We start from the raw sequence: 15,665 nt of genomic DNA, 5'->3' as shown, positions 1-15,665 counted from the left end.
GTTCATACTGGGAAGTAATGGAAAAGAAAGAAGCTAGGTTTAGCGGGGCCATGTTAAGAAAGGTGTGGAATGTCAGAGGAGGTTAGACACATTGACTCTGAGGAGCGGAGAGAGGATTGGTAGGGCTGAGGGTGAAAATGGAAAATCCATCATGTATATGGATATATGAAACCTGTCATGTTATATACTTCCAAATTGCTTCTATTTGTTACATCCACCATCTATTATTTTGTAAAAAAAAATTGAGATAAAATATCCAGTTATAGTTAGAAAGGGGCCAGAAGTTCTCGTGTGCTATTGCACAGTAGGGTAACTATAAATAAAAGTAATGAAGTGTACATTTCAAAAAGCTAGAAGAAAGTGTATTAAAATTTTCATCAAGAAATAACGAATGTTTGAACAGATATGCTTACCCATTTATGCTGATTTAAAACATGTAATGTATACACATATTGAAACATCACATGTTACTACAACTTTTATTTTTCTGTATCAGTTAAAAAATAAATTTAAATGAAAAGAGATTAAAAAAGCACTTTTAATTTTTTGGGGTGGTGTTGGGGTTTGAACCCAGGACCTCATGCAAGCTAAGCAAGCTATCACTAAACTATATCCCCAGTGCCTCAAAAAATTCTTTTTAAGTCTTACAGTATGCTTTCTATTGTAGTACTGCTGGTTCCTACCATGCAGAGACTATCAGGAATGCATCTATAGTTGAACAGCATTGTTTTATTGTCTTGTTGCAGGGTAGAATAAGATATACAATGATAAACCATCAGCCATCTTAGTAGGAGAGCATCTCACATTTGTTTCCAACTGGAAACAAATCCTATCATACTTGAAATTATTGTAGTTATAAATCTCAGTATTATTTCTCTATAATCCAACGCAACTAGGATTTTATATACCAGTGGTACAATTAGATAGATTTCTTTTTATTCCCCCTTGGAGTTTTAACAAGAGCTTTTCAGCTTTTGATTTGTTTTTTCAATGTTAATTATGAGTCCTCATGCACAAAATCATCCATTTTATCTTATTCAGCAATCCTGTCTGATCTTTCCAATCAGGACAGGCTTGAACAAATTTCATTAGGTGTTGAAGACTGGTGCAGTAAGGTTTAAGTAGTCAGTACCAAAAATATATTTATACTGGGCACAATTCCAGGTGAAATATATGATCTCTGACTACTTAAACTGAGGACCAGGTGGCACTGAAAGAACTAATACACCTCCACCTCGCTCTTCATTATAACTTGGGTTATGCATTCTTGACTCATAAGTTTTTACCAATTCTCATTCCAAACAAGACATTTCTTAGGGCAAGTTTCATGTCCTTATTACGAAGACTATAGATCAAAGGATTAAAAAGGGGAGTCATTACTGAATATACTAATGTGACAATCTTCTGCATCAAAGTTGGGATGCCATATGTGGGGCTCACATACATTACCATGACTGTCCCATAGAAAAGAGACACCACAACTAAATGAGAACCACAAGTAGAGAAGGCTTTTCGTCGGCCAGCTGCAGAAGGGACCTGAAAAACAGCTCTGAGCAACAGAGTATAGGATCGAAAAATGTACATAATAGTAAGAAAGAGGACAAGGGAACTCTGAGCATAAAAAATAGTTTCAGTAATGGTAGCTGGGGCACAGGACAAAGCCATCAATGGGTCCATGTCACACAGGAAGTGATCAATGATATTAGAGCCACAGAAAGGGAGTTGGGAGATGAAGAAAATGGGGACTGGATATCCAAGAAATCCAATGAGCCAACATAAAGATACCAGTGTGCTACAGAGCCTTCCAGTCATGATGGTAGGGTAGTGCAGTGGACGGCAGATGGCCAAGTATCGGTCATAAGCCATGACTGCCAGGAAGAGACATTCAGTGGTGCCCAGTGAAAAGAAGAAATAGAACTGGAGGAAGCACCCAGAAAATGAGATGGCCTTGGTCTTGGAGAGAATGTTGGCTAGCATGTTAGGAACAGTGGAAGAAACATACCAGATCTCAAGGAAGGCAAAATTTCCCAGCAGAAAGTACATCGAGGTGTGTAGCCGTGGGTCACATCTAACTGCACAGATGATGGCGCCATTTCCCAGCAAAGTCAAGATATATATCATCAAAAACAACGAAAAGAGGAAAATTTGTATCTTCCAGCAACCAGGAAATCCCAGGAGAACAAACTCGGTCACAGTATGTGATGCTGATCTGTTCATGGGACCTAAATCTATGAAGAAGAAAGACATGAGTTTAATCCAAATGTTCTTGCTTTCAACCTGTCTCTCGGACTTAAAATCTCTTTACTGAGGAGGAAACTTGAGCTTACAGGAAACTATATGAATATTCTGAGACCAACTGGAAACAAATCCTATCATACTTGAAATTTGGTTATAAATCTCAGTATTATTTCTCTATAATCCAATGCAACTAGGATTTTATATACCAGTGGTACAATTAGATAGATTTCTTTTTATTCCCCCTTGAAGTTTTAACAAGAGCTTTTCAGCTTTTGATTTGTTTTTCCAATGTTGATTATGAGTCCTCATGCACACAATCATCCATTTTATCTTATTCAGCCCAAACTAGACCTTTGGTAACAAGAAATCAGTACACCACCACATGGAAATAAAACTCACAATAGGACATTGGCCTTTCAGAACAGTCTAACCAACTGAATTGTCATAGACATTATTATACCCACCACTGAGAGCTGCTCTTAAATTTTCCTTTAAGGGTTTTATTTTTAAATTTCACTTTGGCCAGTTGAATAACACCTAAAAAAATCCTTATTCTATCAAATATCTTTACTTCAAAGAATAAGTATTATTTTTCAAATATCTTTACCTATTATATGTTCATTTTAATGTTTTTTTTTTCATTTAATCCTCACAACAAGCCTATGAAAAAAGTAATATTCTTATCCTCATTTAATGATGAGAAAACCAAGGCACATAGAGGTTAAGTGTTTTTTTATACACACTATGCAAAACAAAAACAAAAACAAACAAACAAAAAAAAGAAAACAAACCAAAAAAACAAGACTATCTTACTTATCATTTTCAAATCCCACCTAGATGTAACAAAGGAAATTATGTTGTTGATACAAGGGTTTAGTTTATTTAGTAAGCTTTCTGGATGATAAAAATAAAGTTTTTTTTTTTCCTAAAAGAATCTGAGATCAATGGGGTTTTAGCTACAATTTTATCTGTTGGAATTAATTTTAGCTACAATTTTATCTGTTGGAATTAATTTTACTGAAAGAAAGAAAAGGGACATTTTTGAAATACTTGGATAGCAAAGGACTTATGTATTTAAGAATTGAACAAGTAAAATTTATAAATACTTATGTTTAAACCAATCTTGTAACTGGTTAGTATTTAAAATGAACCCATTAAGAGTTTTTAAAAATAAGGTAGTTTCAATATTGAGCTTTTGTTAATTTCAGATTTCTTGTCTTGTGTATTGGAGGTCAGTAACTTTTCCAGGAATGCAAGAGAAAAGAATTTGAAAGACAATTAAAAAACACAGAATTTGAAGGAAGGTTCATATATGATCCACTTCAATATCACTAGTCCCTTGTTCATAGTTTTAAAGGAAGCACAAAAAGGGAAGTTTTGAGCATCCAAGCTCTAATGTTGTCCAGCTTTCCAATTATTGGTGAATTCAAATACATTTGTTTAACATATTCCTTGACTTAGCTGCTCAACAGGTGATTCATTTTTTCTGCTTGAGGTCAGGGACCAGTCCAGGCTCATAGATTTAAACCGGAAATGAGAATTATGAGGTCTGAGACTCCTGTCATTTGTTCTGAGAAATGGACTGTGCCTGCTTAATGTGACTAACAGTTCAGGATGCCGTCCCTTGTACACTGACAACTTCACACCACATTTCATCTTTTCTACCACCACACCTTGTAAGAGATTTATCAGCAGCAACGTTATTATTCTTTTTCCTCACATCTCTGGGACAAAGTGTAGCTACTTAATGAAATAATCAAAGAGGAGGAGAGTTTAAAGGAAAAGCCTGAGTAATCAATTCCAGAGTTTTCACATTGATTATAATGATCTGACTCAACAAACTTCTACATAATCCCATACTCTAAAATTACCAAAATTACTTTCTGGAAACAGTGAGGTTAGTAGACTAAAATCTTCATCATTTTTATGCCATAAACGTAATGTTTCTCATGTTTTTGAGATTCATAAATCATTATCTGGCCTACAATCCTAGGGAAACAGTTTTTTTAAAAAAATATTTTCCTCTCCAGTGCAAGAAAACAAACAATGAATTTATCAACCCACCAGTCCACCTACTGCAAGTATGGTAGCTTACTTAGATAGTCTCCTTCCAAATGACCTTCACTTAGTATGTTCTCTTCATAGGTAGCCTGAGAGAAGAAACATGTCACTTGATTATTCCTGAAAAATGAGATTGTTTTCTGAAAGATTATCTCTTATAATCTTAGCTATGAAATCATAGAATTGAAAGAAACTGTATAATGATCCGTTCTAACTCCTCATTTTACAAGTGTGACTCAGCCATGGGGTGTAATTTTTCATTCAATGAGTGTGTGTCCTGTATTCACATACGGAACTTTTATATTACACTATTACATTACCTCCTTTGAACTTCTCCAGACTGATAAAGTAAAAGGCACTCTGTAATGCACTACAGAAGGGGTTGTAATAGGGACCCTCAGTCTTTTTCTCTCACACATGCAGACGGCTTTCCTGGATCAGCTTGGAGAGAGGGGTGGGTATGGTGGATTTGAACATCACCTCAGCATCAAGCATCTCCTCCCTGGCTCTATGAGAAAAAGTCCAGGTAACACCAGGCATTGTATATGGTTCATTGCACTTCATTTCTGGAGGCTCCAGAGACTTGTTTTCTAGGAGTCTGCAGAATCATTTGACATGTGAAAGATATTAAATCTGTTTCATTTCAGGAATTACTGTAAAACATCCCTGGGTACCTCCCCAAGTGATCTCTGAGGCTTTCCTTCTTCCCCTGGAGTGCATTCTATTTCTAACCTTTGGGACTTGCCTTGTTTCTCTCTATATTAACTCTAGTATATAGGCTAGCATTAAGGAAAGAGAAGATCCAGGGGAAATACCAGATAGATTTTAGGAGGCTTTCTATTGGAAAGAGATTGAATTTCATTAAGGAATCACTTTCCAGGGGATCAATGGTAGTTTTATGTATGACTACAGTTCTAATACTGAGATGTTTGTGAGAAAACCTTTCCTCTCTAGCTTAAAATACTTCAACTTAAACAGAACTCTATATTCTCTTGGTTACTTGAAGATTAAGTCCATTGGCAACAACATCAATAGAACTAGAGATCATTGTATTAAGTGAAATAGGGACAGAAACACAAGTACTCTATGATCTTACTCATGTGGAATCTGAAAATGTTGATCTATCTCATAGAAGTTGAGATTGTATGTGAAATTGATATTCAGTGACACTCTTCACACTTACAGGACGTCTTAGTTGAGACATGAGAGTCTAATTTTTTGACAAGCTTTTAGGTAATGTTGACTTTGCTAGTTCACAGGCTATACTAAGTAGCAATCATCTAGATCAGTGATTTTCAGCCTTGTCTTCTCATCTTAGCACCACTGGGGAAAACTCTTGATATCCAGGATTTATGGTAGACAAATCGGAATCTCTCATGTGAGCCCAGGCATCAGTGTTTTTTGTACTTCTCCAAGAGACAAGTGGTTCTCCTACTTTAATTTGCATATGAATCACCTGGAGGATTGTGTTATGCTGCAGATTCTTATTCCAAAACTCTGGAGTATTACCTGAGATTTGGAATTTTTGACTAATTTCCAGATGAAGCTCTAGTATTTTAAGTTGCAAGGCTCCACACACAAAACAGAGGATGGACTCCTTTAATGAGTAGTGGGGGATAAGAAAATCAGGTAGCTTATATTAATGACTCCTAAAAGTTAAGAGAACTAACTTCCAGCAGGCAGCAGTGGCAAATGTTATGAGACCAGGATTGCATTCCCTTGGATTAGAAAGAATTTCAGATTGGAGAAGAGTAGGAGACCAAATATTTCCAAGAGTGGGTATTCTGATGATATAGAATTCTGAATTAGTTCAATTGGTTCTAATAAAACCATATGTGGTTATGCATTTACATGCATATATATGCATAGTAATTTACATCAGTATTAATTCTGTTACTTGTGGGCAGAGGGATTGTGGAGGGAGGGTGAGTACTTTCGCCTTTAATTTTATACTATCTGTGTTGTTTGAAAATTTTATGATAAGCATGCATTATTTTGCAGTAAAGATTCATATTCATGTGTGGATTTAAAACATATGTTTCATAAGTACTAAAATCTAAACAGTTAATGATTTTTTTTTTCCAAGTTCTCATTCTTTGCCTTGTTCTCATTCTTTTTTTTAAAATTTTTTTTTATTGGTTGTTCAAAACATTACACAGCTCATGACATATCATCTTCCATACATTTGATTCAAGTGGGTTATGAACTCCCATTTTTTACCCCAAATACAAGTTGCAGAATCACATCGGTTACACATCCACATTTTTACATAATACCATATTAGTGACTGTTGTATTCTGCTACCTTTCCTATCCCCTACTATCCCCCCTCCCCTTCCCTCTCATCTTCCCTCTCTACCCCATCTGCTGTTGTTTAATTCTCTCCCTTGTTTTTTTTTTCCCCTTTCCCCTCACAAACTCTTATATGTAATTTTGTGTAACAATGAGGGTCTCCTTCCATTTCCATAGTTTCCCTTCTCTCTCCCTTTCTCTCCCCCCACTCGTCTCTGTTTAATGTTAATCTTTTCCTCATGCTCTTCTTCCCTGTTCTGATCTTAGTTGCTCTCTTTATATCAAGGAAGACATTTGGCATTTGTTTTTTAAGGATTGGCTAGCTTCACTTAGCATAATCTGCTCTAATGCCATCCATTTCCCTGCAAAATCCATGATTTTGTCATTTTTTAGTGCTGCGTAATACTCCATTGTGTATAAATGCCACAGTTTTTTAATCCATTCATCTATTGAAGGGCATCTGGGTTGATTCCAAAGTCTAGTTATTGTGAATTGTGCTGCCATGATCATTGATGTGGCAGTATCCCTATAGTATGCTCTTTTAAGGTCCTCAGGGAATAGACCGAGAAGGGCGATAGCTGGGTCAAATGGTGGTTCCATTCCCAGCTTTCCTAGGAATCTCCATACTGCTTTCCATATTGGCCGCACCAGTTTGCAGTTCCACCAGCAATGTACAAGTGTACCCTTTTCCCCACATCCTCGCCAGCACTTATTGTTGCTTGACTTCATAATGGCTGCCAATCTTACTGGAGTGAGATGGTATCTTAGGGTGGTTTTGATTTGCATTTCTCTGACTGCTAGAGATGGTGAGCATTTTTTCATGTACTTATTGATAGATTGTATGTCCTCCTCTGAGAAGTGTCTGTTCAGGTCCTTCGCCCATTTGTTGATAGGGTTGTTTGTTATCTTGTTGTTTAATTTTTTGAGTTCTTTGTATATTCTGGATATTAGGGCTCTATCTGAAGTGTGAGGAGTAAAGATTTGTTCCCAGGATGTAGGTTCCCTATTTACCTCTCTTATTGTTTCTCTTGCTGAGAAAAAACTTTTTAGTTTGAGTAAGTCCCATTTGTTGATTCTAGTTATTAACTTTTGTGCTATGGGCGTCCTATTAAGGAATTTGGAGCCCGACCCCACAATGTGTAGATTGAAGCCAACTTTTTCTTCTATCAGGTGCAGAGTCTCTGATTTGATATCTAGGTCCTTGATCCATTTTGAATTTACTTTTGTGCATGGCGAGAGAAAGGGGTTCAGCTTCATTTTGTTGCATATGGATTTCCAGTTTTCCCAGCACCATTTGTTGAAGATGCTATCCTTTCTCCATTGCATGCTTTTAGCGCCTTTATCAAATATAAGAAAGTTGTAATTTTGTGGATTGGTCTCTGTGTCCTCTATTCTGTACCATTGATCCACCTTCCTGTTTTGGTACCAGTACCATGCTGTTTTTGTTACTATTGCTCTGTAGTACAGTTTGAAATCTGGTATCGCTATACCTCCCGATTCACACTTCCTGCTTAGAATTGCTTTTGCTATTCTGGGTCTTTTGTTTTTCCATATGAATTTCATGATAGCTTTATCTATTTCTACCAGAAATGCCGTTGGGATTTTGATTGGCATTGCATTGAACCTGTAGAGAACTTTGGGTAATATCGCCATTTTGATGATGTTGGTTCTGCCTATCCATGAACAGGGTACATTTTTCCATCTTCTAAGATCTTCTTCTATCTCTCTCTTTAGGGTTCTGTAGTTTTCATTCAACACACCGCTCTCGCCATTAGACAGATCCTCCAGACAAAAGCTGAATAAAGAAACTATAGAACTCAATGACACAATCAATAACCTAGACTTAACCGACATATATAGAATATATCAACCATCATCAAGTGGATACACGTTCTTCTCAGCAGCACATGGATCGTACTCAAAGATAGATCATATATTATGCCATAGGGCAACTCTTAGTAAATATAAAGGAGTGGAGATAATACCATGCACCATATCTGATCATAATGGAATGAAACTGGAAATCAATGAAAAAAGAAGGAAGGAAAAATCCTGCATCACATGGAAAATAAACAATATGTTACTGAATGATCAATGGGTTACAGAAGACATAAAGGAGGAAATCAAAAAATTCTTAGAGATAAACGACAATTCAGACACAACATACCGGAATCTATGGGACACAATGAAAGCAGTTTTAAGAGGGAAATTCATTTCCTGGAGTTCATTCCTCAAAAAAAGAAAAAACCAACAAATAAACGAACTCACACTACATCTCAAAACCCTAGAAAAGGAAGAGCAAAACAACAGCAAATATAGCAGAAGACAAGAAATAATTAAAATCCGAGCGGAAATCAACGAAATTGAAACAAAAAAAAAACCATTGAAAAAATTGATAAAACTAAAAGTTGGTTCTTTGAAAAAATAAATAAGATCGACAGACCCTTAGCCATGCTAACGAAGAGAAGAAGAGAGAAAACTCAAATCACTAACATACGGGATGAAAAAGGCAATATCACAACAGACACTACAGAAATACAGAAGATAATTAGAAAGTATTTTGAAACCCTATATTCTAATAAAATAGAAGACAGTGAAGACATCGATAAATTTCTTAAGTCATATGAGCTGCCCAGATTGAGTCAGGAAGACACACACAATTTAAACAGACCAATAACAAAGGAAGAAATAGAAGAAGCCATCAAAAGACTACCAACCAAAAAAAGCCCTGGACCAGATGGGTATACAGCGGAGTTTTACAAAACCTTCAAAGAAGAATTAATACCAATACTTTTCAAGCTATTTCAAGAAATAGAAAAAGAAGGAGCTCTTCCAAATTCATTCTATGAGGCCAACATCACCCTGATCCCGAAACCAGACAAAGACACTTCAAAGAAAGAAAACTACAGACCAATATCTCTAATGAACATAGATGCAAAAATTCTCAATAAAATCCTGGCGAATCGAATACAAAAGCATATCAAAAAAATTGTGCACCATGATCAAGTAGGATTCATCCCTGGGATGCAAGGTTGGTTCAATATACGGAAATCAATAAATATTATTCACCACATCAATAGACTTAAAGATAAGAACCATATGATCGTCTCGATAGATGCAGAAAAAGCATTCGACAAAGTACAGCATCCTTTTATGTTCAAAACACTAGAAAAACTGGGGATAACAGGAACTTACCTCAACATTGTAAAAGCTATATATGCTAAGCCTCAGGCTAGCATCATTCTAAATGGAGAAAAACTGAAGGCATTCCCGCTAAAATCTGGAACAAGACAGGGATGCCCTCTCTCACCACTTCTATTTAATTTAGTCCTTGAAATACTAGCCAGAGCAATTAGACAAACAAGAGAAATTAAAGGCATAAAAATAGGAAAAGAAGAACTTAAAATATCACTATTTGCGGACGATATGATCCTATACTTAGAAGACCCAAAAGGGTCTACAAAGAAACTACTAGAACTGATAAATGAATTCAGCCAAGTGGCAGGATATAAAATCAACACGCATAAATCAAAGGCATTCCTGTATATCAGTAACAAAACTTCTGAAATGGAAATGAGGAAAACCACCCCATTCACAATATCCTCAAAAAAAATAAAATACTTGGGAATCAACCTAACAAAAGAGGTGAAAGATTTATACAATGAAAACTACAGTTAATGATTTTATGACGAATCCATATTTACTTCCTGGGAGGATTGGTTCAAGAACTGGCCCACTGACACAGTTTTACAAACTGTTCCTTTCCCATGTTATTCTGAGTCAAGCACTTTGCTATTGTTTGGACTAAAAAATAAGATACTGTCTTTTTCTTCAAATGGTTTATAGTCTAAGGAAAGAGACACAGACACATAAGACACACTTAAGTCTCTTATGACACCTAGATGATACATGGAACAGTTTGGTGATGTGAAAAAGGCTTTCCAGAAGTGATTCTGTGTTGAATATTAATGAAAGAGCAAGTGTTTGCCAGACACAATTACAAATTCAACATCTAGTAATTGCAGCAATAGGATGCTGTGAGTCATTGAGTTTTATAAAAAATATTTTCTATCCCTCTGAGCTAATGAATTCAGCTGGATCACTGAACTATTAGGGCTGGTTTAGGAAAAATTGAGATGGGCAGTTCAAGTTTGTCTTTGGCACCATCCTAAGCTGTGGGATGCCGCCCTGCCCATGAGCTAAGTATCCCCTCTCAGCCTTGAATAAAGGGGATATTGGACTAGCATTGCTACCTGTTGGAGGCCCCGATCAAGTCAAGATGGCGCTTGGCAGTTTGCCAGGAGGAGTGGTTTGTGAGGCAACGCCACCGAGCCATCAAGATGGTGGGGACTCCTTATTGGCTGATTGCTGTATCTGTAGGGGAGCAATGCTATGATTGGATGATGCTGATTGAGTCAAGCTGTATGTAATCAGTTAGATATATATACTTCTGCTGTTCTGCAATAAAGCAATTCCCACTTCAACCTTCACAAGTTGCTTGTCACCTCCCGGTTATTTTGCCCAGCAGGACTGCGGAAGCTACCCATGCGCTGTGCAAAGCAAGTGGCCTTTACCTCCGCTTTCAATGAAGTGCTTCAGCTCAGGACTTGAGCGTTACCCAATGGGATTGGGCAACACCTTTTGAAACCTTATCTCCTGACTTATTTGGTTAGAATATTATATAAAATGCCTTTTCGCTATAAATAAAGGGGTTCCAGGTGCACTCACTCTCTTGCCTTCCAGTGTGGAAGAGTGCCGCAGTCCGGCTGCAGCAAAATAACCGGGTGGGGGGGGGTGACGAACAACTTGTGTAGATTGATACAGCAGGAGTGGGAGCCGTTTATTGTAGGACAGGAGGGGTATTTATACATTCTACACAGCTTATCTAATTAACATAAACTCGATACAGCAGTCAACCAATAAGGAATCTCCACACTTAATGGCTCGCTGGCGTTACTTCACAAACCACTCCCTCTGGCAAAATGCCAGGCGCCATCCAGACTTGTTTACAGACCCTAACATTTCTCTGGCAAAATGCCAGGCGCCATCCTGACTTGTTTACAGACTCTAACATAAGAGGACCTTGGGGTCACAGAGCCGACAGCAACCTCCGTTTTGTGAAAAATTGCTTCCTTGTCCATGTGGTCTTTTCGCTGCCAGCCCAAACCATTTAGAGTGATCCCAATTCCATCGCTAGTATGGGACATGGGCGATACTAAGCAGATTTTCTGATTCTGTTTCCCACCTTTTTTAGGCCCCTCTGCCCATCCTGAAGCATAGTGTTCCTAATCACCCAGGGGGATTTTCAAGGAGATACTTCTTAGTCTGTCAGGCAAGAGCTTTTCTTTCTTCTAGGCTATGGCAAAGTTTCAACATTTACATCTGTTAACTGTCTTATTGCACAATTTAAACTTAGGGTATAAACTTAAAGGAACTTTATTTTTCTTCCCACCATGTCTATTTTAAACACTTTCTGATGATCTATTTAACTCCACCTATGGCTAATGCCTTGGGCCAGTATAATAGTTCTTATGATTTTGTTTAGTATTAATACATGATCTTCTCATCCAGATATTGTAAAGTCCAGTACAGTCTAAAATCAGAATTTTAATTTTTAAATTCAAGTTAAAACTTCTCCAGATTGGGTTTAATCTAAGCTTAGTTTATTTTGTTCCCTCTGATCTTTTATTCTTTCTTCCTATATTACTATGATGCTTCCAGTTACTCTAAGTTCAAGGTCGGGGAGAAGTTGAGAAGTCAAGGCCAAAAGGCTATTCCTTGACTGGTGTAGGTATGGATACACACACACACACACACACATGGTTGTGTGGGTAGGGGGGCTCCCCAATGTTTTTTCACTGACTTGCTACTTACAAACTTCTTTCATCCTGTTTTCTGGTGACCTACTTACTCCCTGTGGACTCACTTTTGGAATTGCTTTACTTCTCTGAGTGGTACTTTTGGGTGGAATCCCTTTCAAGATGGCCCAAGTTATCTTCCATGGGGTCTAATGAGGTCAGATAAGGGCATTCTATATATCATGGAAATAGAGTTTGCTCTTGCTGTGTGCATCACTCCAGCTCCGCTTTCAGAGCCAACTCTTTCACAATCAGCACTTTTTTTTCAGATATGAATCAGGGACAGTCCAGTGTCTATCAACTCCAGGGGACAAGGCCAAACCCTCCGAGTGGTCCTTTTGATGTGCCTGTCACTTCACTGAGAGGAATTTCCTAACTATAACTCTCACTGAAGTTATCCTCACTCATGGATTCAGCCTGATTTCCAGCCTCCCCTAATACACAGTTGATGAGGATTATGAACTAATAATTGTGAAGTTGGAGTCACACTTAGTGACTCCAACAATGATGTATTGTCAAAAATTCAGGACAGCTGGGTGTGGTGGTGCACATCTGTAATTCCAGTGGTTTGGGAAACAAAGGCAGGAGGATTGCAAGTTCGATGTCAGCCTCAGCAATTTAGGGGGACCCTGTCTCAAAATAAAAAAGAAAAGAAGAGGACTGGGGATGTGACTCAGTGGTAAAGTGCTCCTGAGTTCAATCCCCAGTAACCCTGCTCCCCCCCCCCCCAAAAAAAAAAAAAAAGAATCCAGGACAACAGGCATGTTGTTATGTGTTTTATTACAGAATCAGTAGACAATCTGTAAACAAATAACTGATTTATCTCTTTAAAAAGTTATGTGGACAGAGTACCTTTCTGGAAGTAGAAATTAAGATTTTTTAAAAGTTATTTTTTTTCTGTAGGTTTGGAGCTCATCTTTTCCCCCTGGAACACATTTTTTTTTTTGCTGATGCATTATAATTGTACATAATGGTGGGGTGTTTTGTTTTATGTTTGTATATGTATAAAATATACAATATAATTGGTCAATGTCATTGCCCAGTATTTCCCCTTTAGATCCCTCCCTCCCTCCCCCATACCTTTCCTCTACTCTACTGAACTCTCTTCAATTTTCATTAGCCCTCCCACTCTGCTTCACCTTTATTTTCCTTTCTGACTTCCACATGTAAAACTGTGACTCTTGACCTTCTGAGTTTGGCTTATTTTGCTTAATATAATATTCTCGAATTCCATCCATTGTCCTGCAAGTGACATAATTTCATTTTTATTTATGGCTGAATTAAACTCCATTGTGTATATATACCACGTTTTCTTTACCATTCTGTTGATGAACACTTGCATTGTTCCATAGTTTAGCTAGTGTGAATTATGCTGCTATAAACATGGGTGTGCTTGTATCACCATAGTATGGTGACTTTAATTCTTTAGGATAAATACTGAGGAGTAGCATAGGTGGGTCATATGGTTATTCCATGCCTAGTCTCTTGAGGAACCTCCATACTGATTTCCATAGTGGCTGTACTAATTTATACTGGTGTCCCACCAGTGGTGTAAAAGTGATCCTTTTTCCCCAAACCTCTCCGGCATTTCTTATTGTTTGTATTCTTGATGACTGCCATTCTGCCTGGTGTGAGATCCTGAAAACACATTTCTGAAACAGGAAGCTCATCAAAATATGATTAGATAGTGAATTTGATTTACACAAAAGGACTATGATGGCTATAATTAGCCTTCAACTTGTGCAAAGAGTGTCACTGAGTTATTCAAACCCTATTCATGAGCTGTGGATAATTCTCATACCACAGATGACATGATGGAGGGCACATTTCATGTCCTTGTTGCGTAGGCTGTAGATGAAAGGGTTTAAGACTGGTGTCCCCACAGAGTATATCAGTGTGATGATCTTATGAATAGCAAATGAGTTGTCAGATGTGGGACTCACATACATCACCATTATAGTTCCATAGAACAGAGACACCACAACCAAGTGAGATCCACAGGTAGAGAAGGCCTTTTGTCGTCCAGCTGAAGAGGGAACCTGCAGCACGGCTCTGAGGACCAGGGTGTAGGATCCAAGGATATACAAAATGGTGAGAATGATGATGAAACAACTCATAGAATGAAATACATGGCCTACAATGGGTGTTGGATCACAGGACAATGCCATCAGAGGTTCCACATCACACAGAAAGTGATCAATGATGTTGGCACCACAGAAAGGAAGTTGAGAAATGAAGAAAATGGGAATAGAATATGCAAGGAAACCAATGAACCAACAAAGTGACACCAAAATACCACAGAGCTGGCCAGTCATGATGGAGGGATAGTGCAGTGGGCGGCAGATGGCCAGATACCGATCATAAGCCATGATGCAGAGGAAGAAGCATTCAGTTGTGCCCAGGGAAAAGAAGAAGTAGAACTGAGTGAAGCAGCCAGAGAAGGATATGGTCTTAGTTTTCCAAAGAAAGTTGACCAGCATGTTGGGTACTGTACAAGTCACATACCAGATTTCCAGGAAGGAGAAGTTGGCTAGGAGTATGTACATAGGAGTATGGAGTCGGTGGTCCCACCACACCGCACAAATGATGGCCAGGTTCCCAGTCAGAGTCAACATGTAGACCAAGAAAATCACTGAGAAAAGGGTGATCTGCATTTTCCAGGGACCAGGAAAGCCCAATAAGACAAAATGTGCCACTGTAGCTCTCTCTGACTTATTCATGATTCCCTGACTCTGGAGAGAAAATAGACAGATAATAATGATTTACTTTGCTGCTGAAATGTCTTGAAGCTTTTCTTGAGACAGGGAGTTTGACTCATGCAGGCAAATGTACTGGCTATTCTAAAACAAGTCTCAAACAAATCCTGCCCTATTCTGAATGTGCCCTTTGGCCTCATTATTTTTTTTTTCCATAAATTCTAGGTTGTTTGAATTTGCAGTGGCACTAGATAAAACTCAGTTAAATTTCATCCTCCTTAGCTCAGTGGTAGAGTGCCTGCTCTATCATGTGCTAGGCCATGGTTTTCATCCCCAGAGCAAGAGTGGGCAGGAGACAGAAATTTTGAAATAGAGGCAAAAATGATTTGTTTTATATGTAATTTGTTTTTCATTGAAAGCTGCTCATACACGACAATTATATAGTGCTATTCACTTCAAAATATGAGGACATGTATTCATGTATGCCATCATTTCTTCTTTCTTTTCTTTTCTTCTTTCTT

General features: G+C 37.8%; 2 protein-coding genes across 3 annotated transcripts; both read right to left on the bottom strand.

Moving 5' to 3' along the window:
* Positions 1 to 1,272: 1,272 nt before the first annotated feature.
* LOC114088145 (olfactory receptor 11H4) lies at positions 1,273 to 7,404 on the bottom strand. Of its 2 annotated transcripts, XM_027929724.1 has the most exons (2): positions 7,386 to 7,404; positions 1,273 to 2,204 (listed from the first exon to the last, which is right to left on the bottom strand). In XM_027929724.1, exons 1-2 carry the CDS (start codon positions 7,402 to 7,404, stop codon positions 1,273 to 1,275), a joined length of 951 nt encoding a protein of 316 aa, XP_027785525.1. The 2 variants fall into 2 exon arrangements, with proteins under 2 accessions (XP_027785525.1, XP_027785524.1); XM_027929723.2 differs by lacking the exon at positions 7,386 to 7,404 and having other exon boundaries at positions 1,273 to 2,247.
* Positions 7,405 to 14,223: 6,819 nt separating this feature from the next.
* LOC114088174 (olfactory receptor 11H7) lies at positions 14,224 to 15,168 on the bottom strand. The gene has a single exon (XM_027929756.2). It carries the CDS (start codon positions 15,166 to 15,168, stop codon positions 14,224 to 14,226), a length of 945 nt encoding a protein of 314 aa, XP_027785557.1.
* Positions 15,169 to 15,665: the final 497 nt, after the last annotated feature.

The sequence above is a fragment of the Marmota flaviventris genome, chromosome 2 (genome assembly GCF_047511675.1).
Source record: "Marmota flaviventris isolate mMarFla1 chromosome 2, mMarFla1.hap1, whole genome shotgun sequence".
Taxonomy (NCBI): domain Eukaryota; kingdom Metazoa; phylum Chordata; class Mammalia; order Rodentia; family Sciuridae; genus Marmota; species Marmota flaviventris.
The sequence above is the reverse complement of the archived record's forward strand: the minus strand, read 5'-3'. Positions and strand labels throughout refer to the sequence as shown.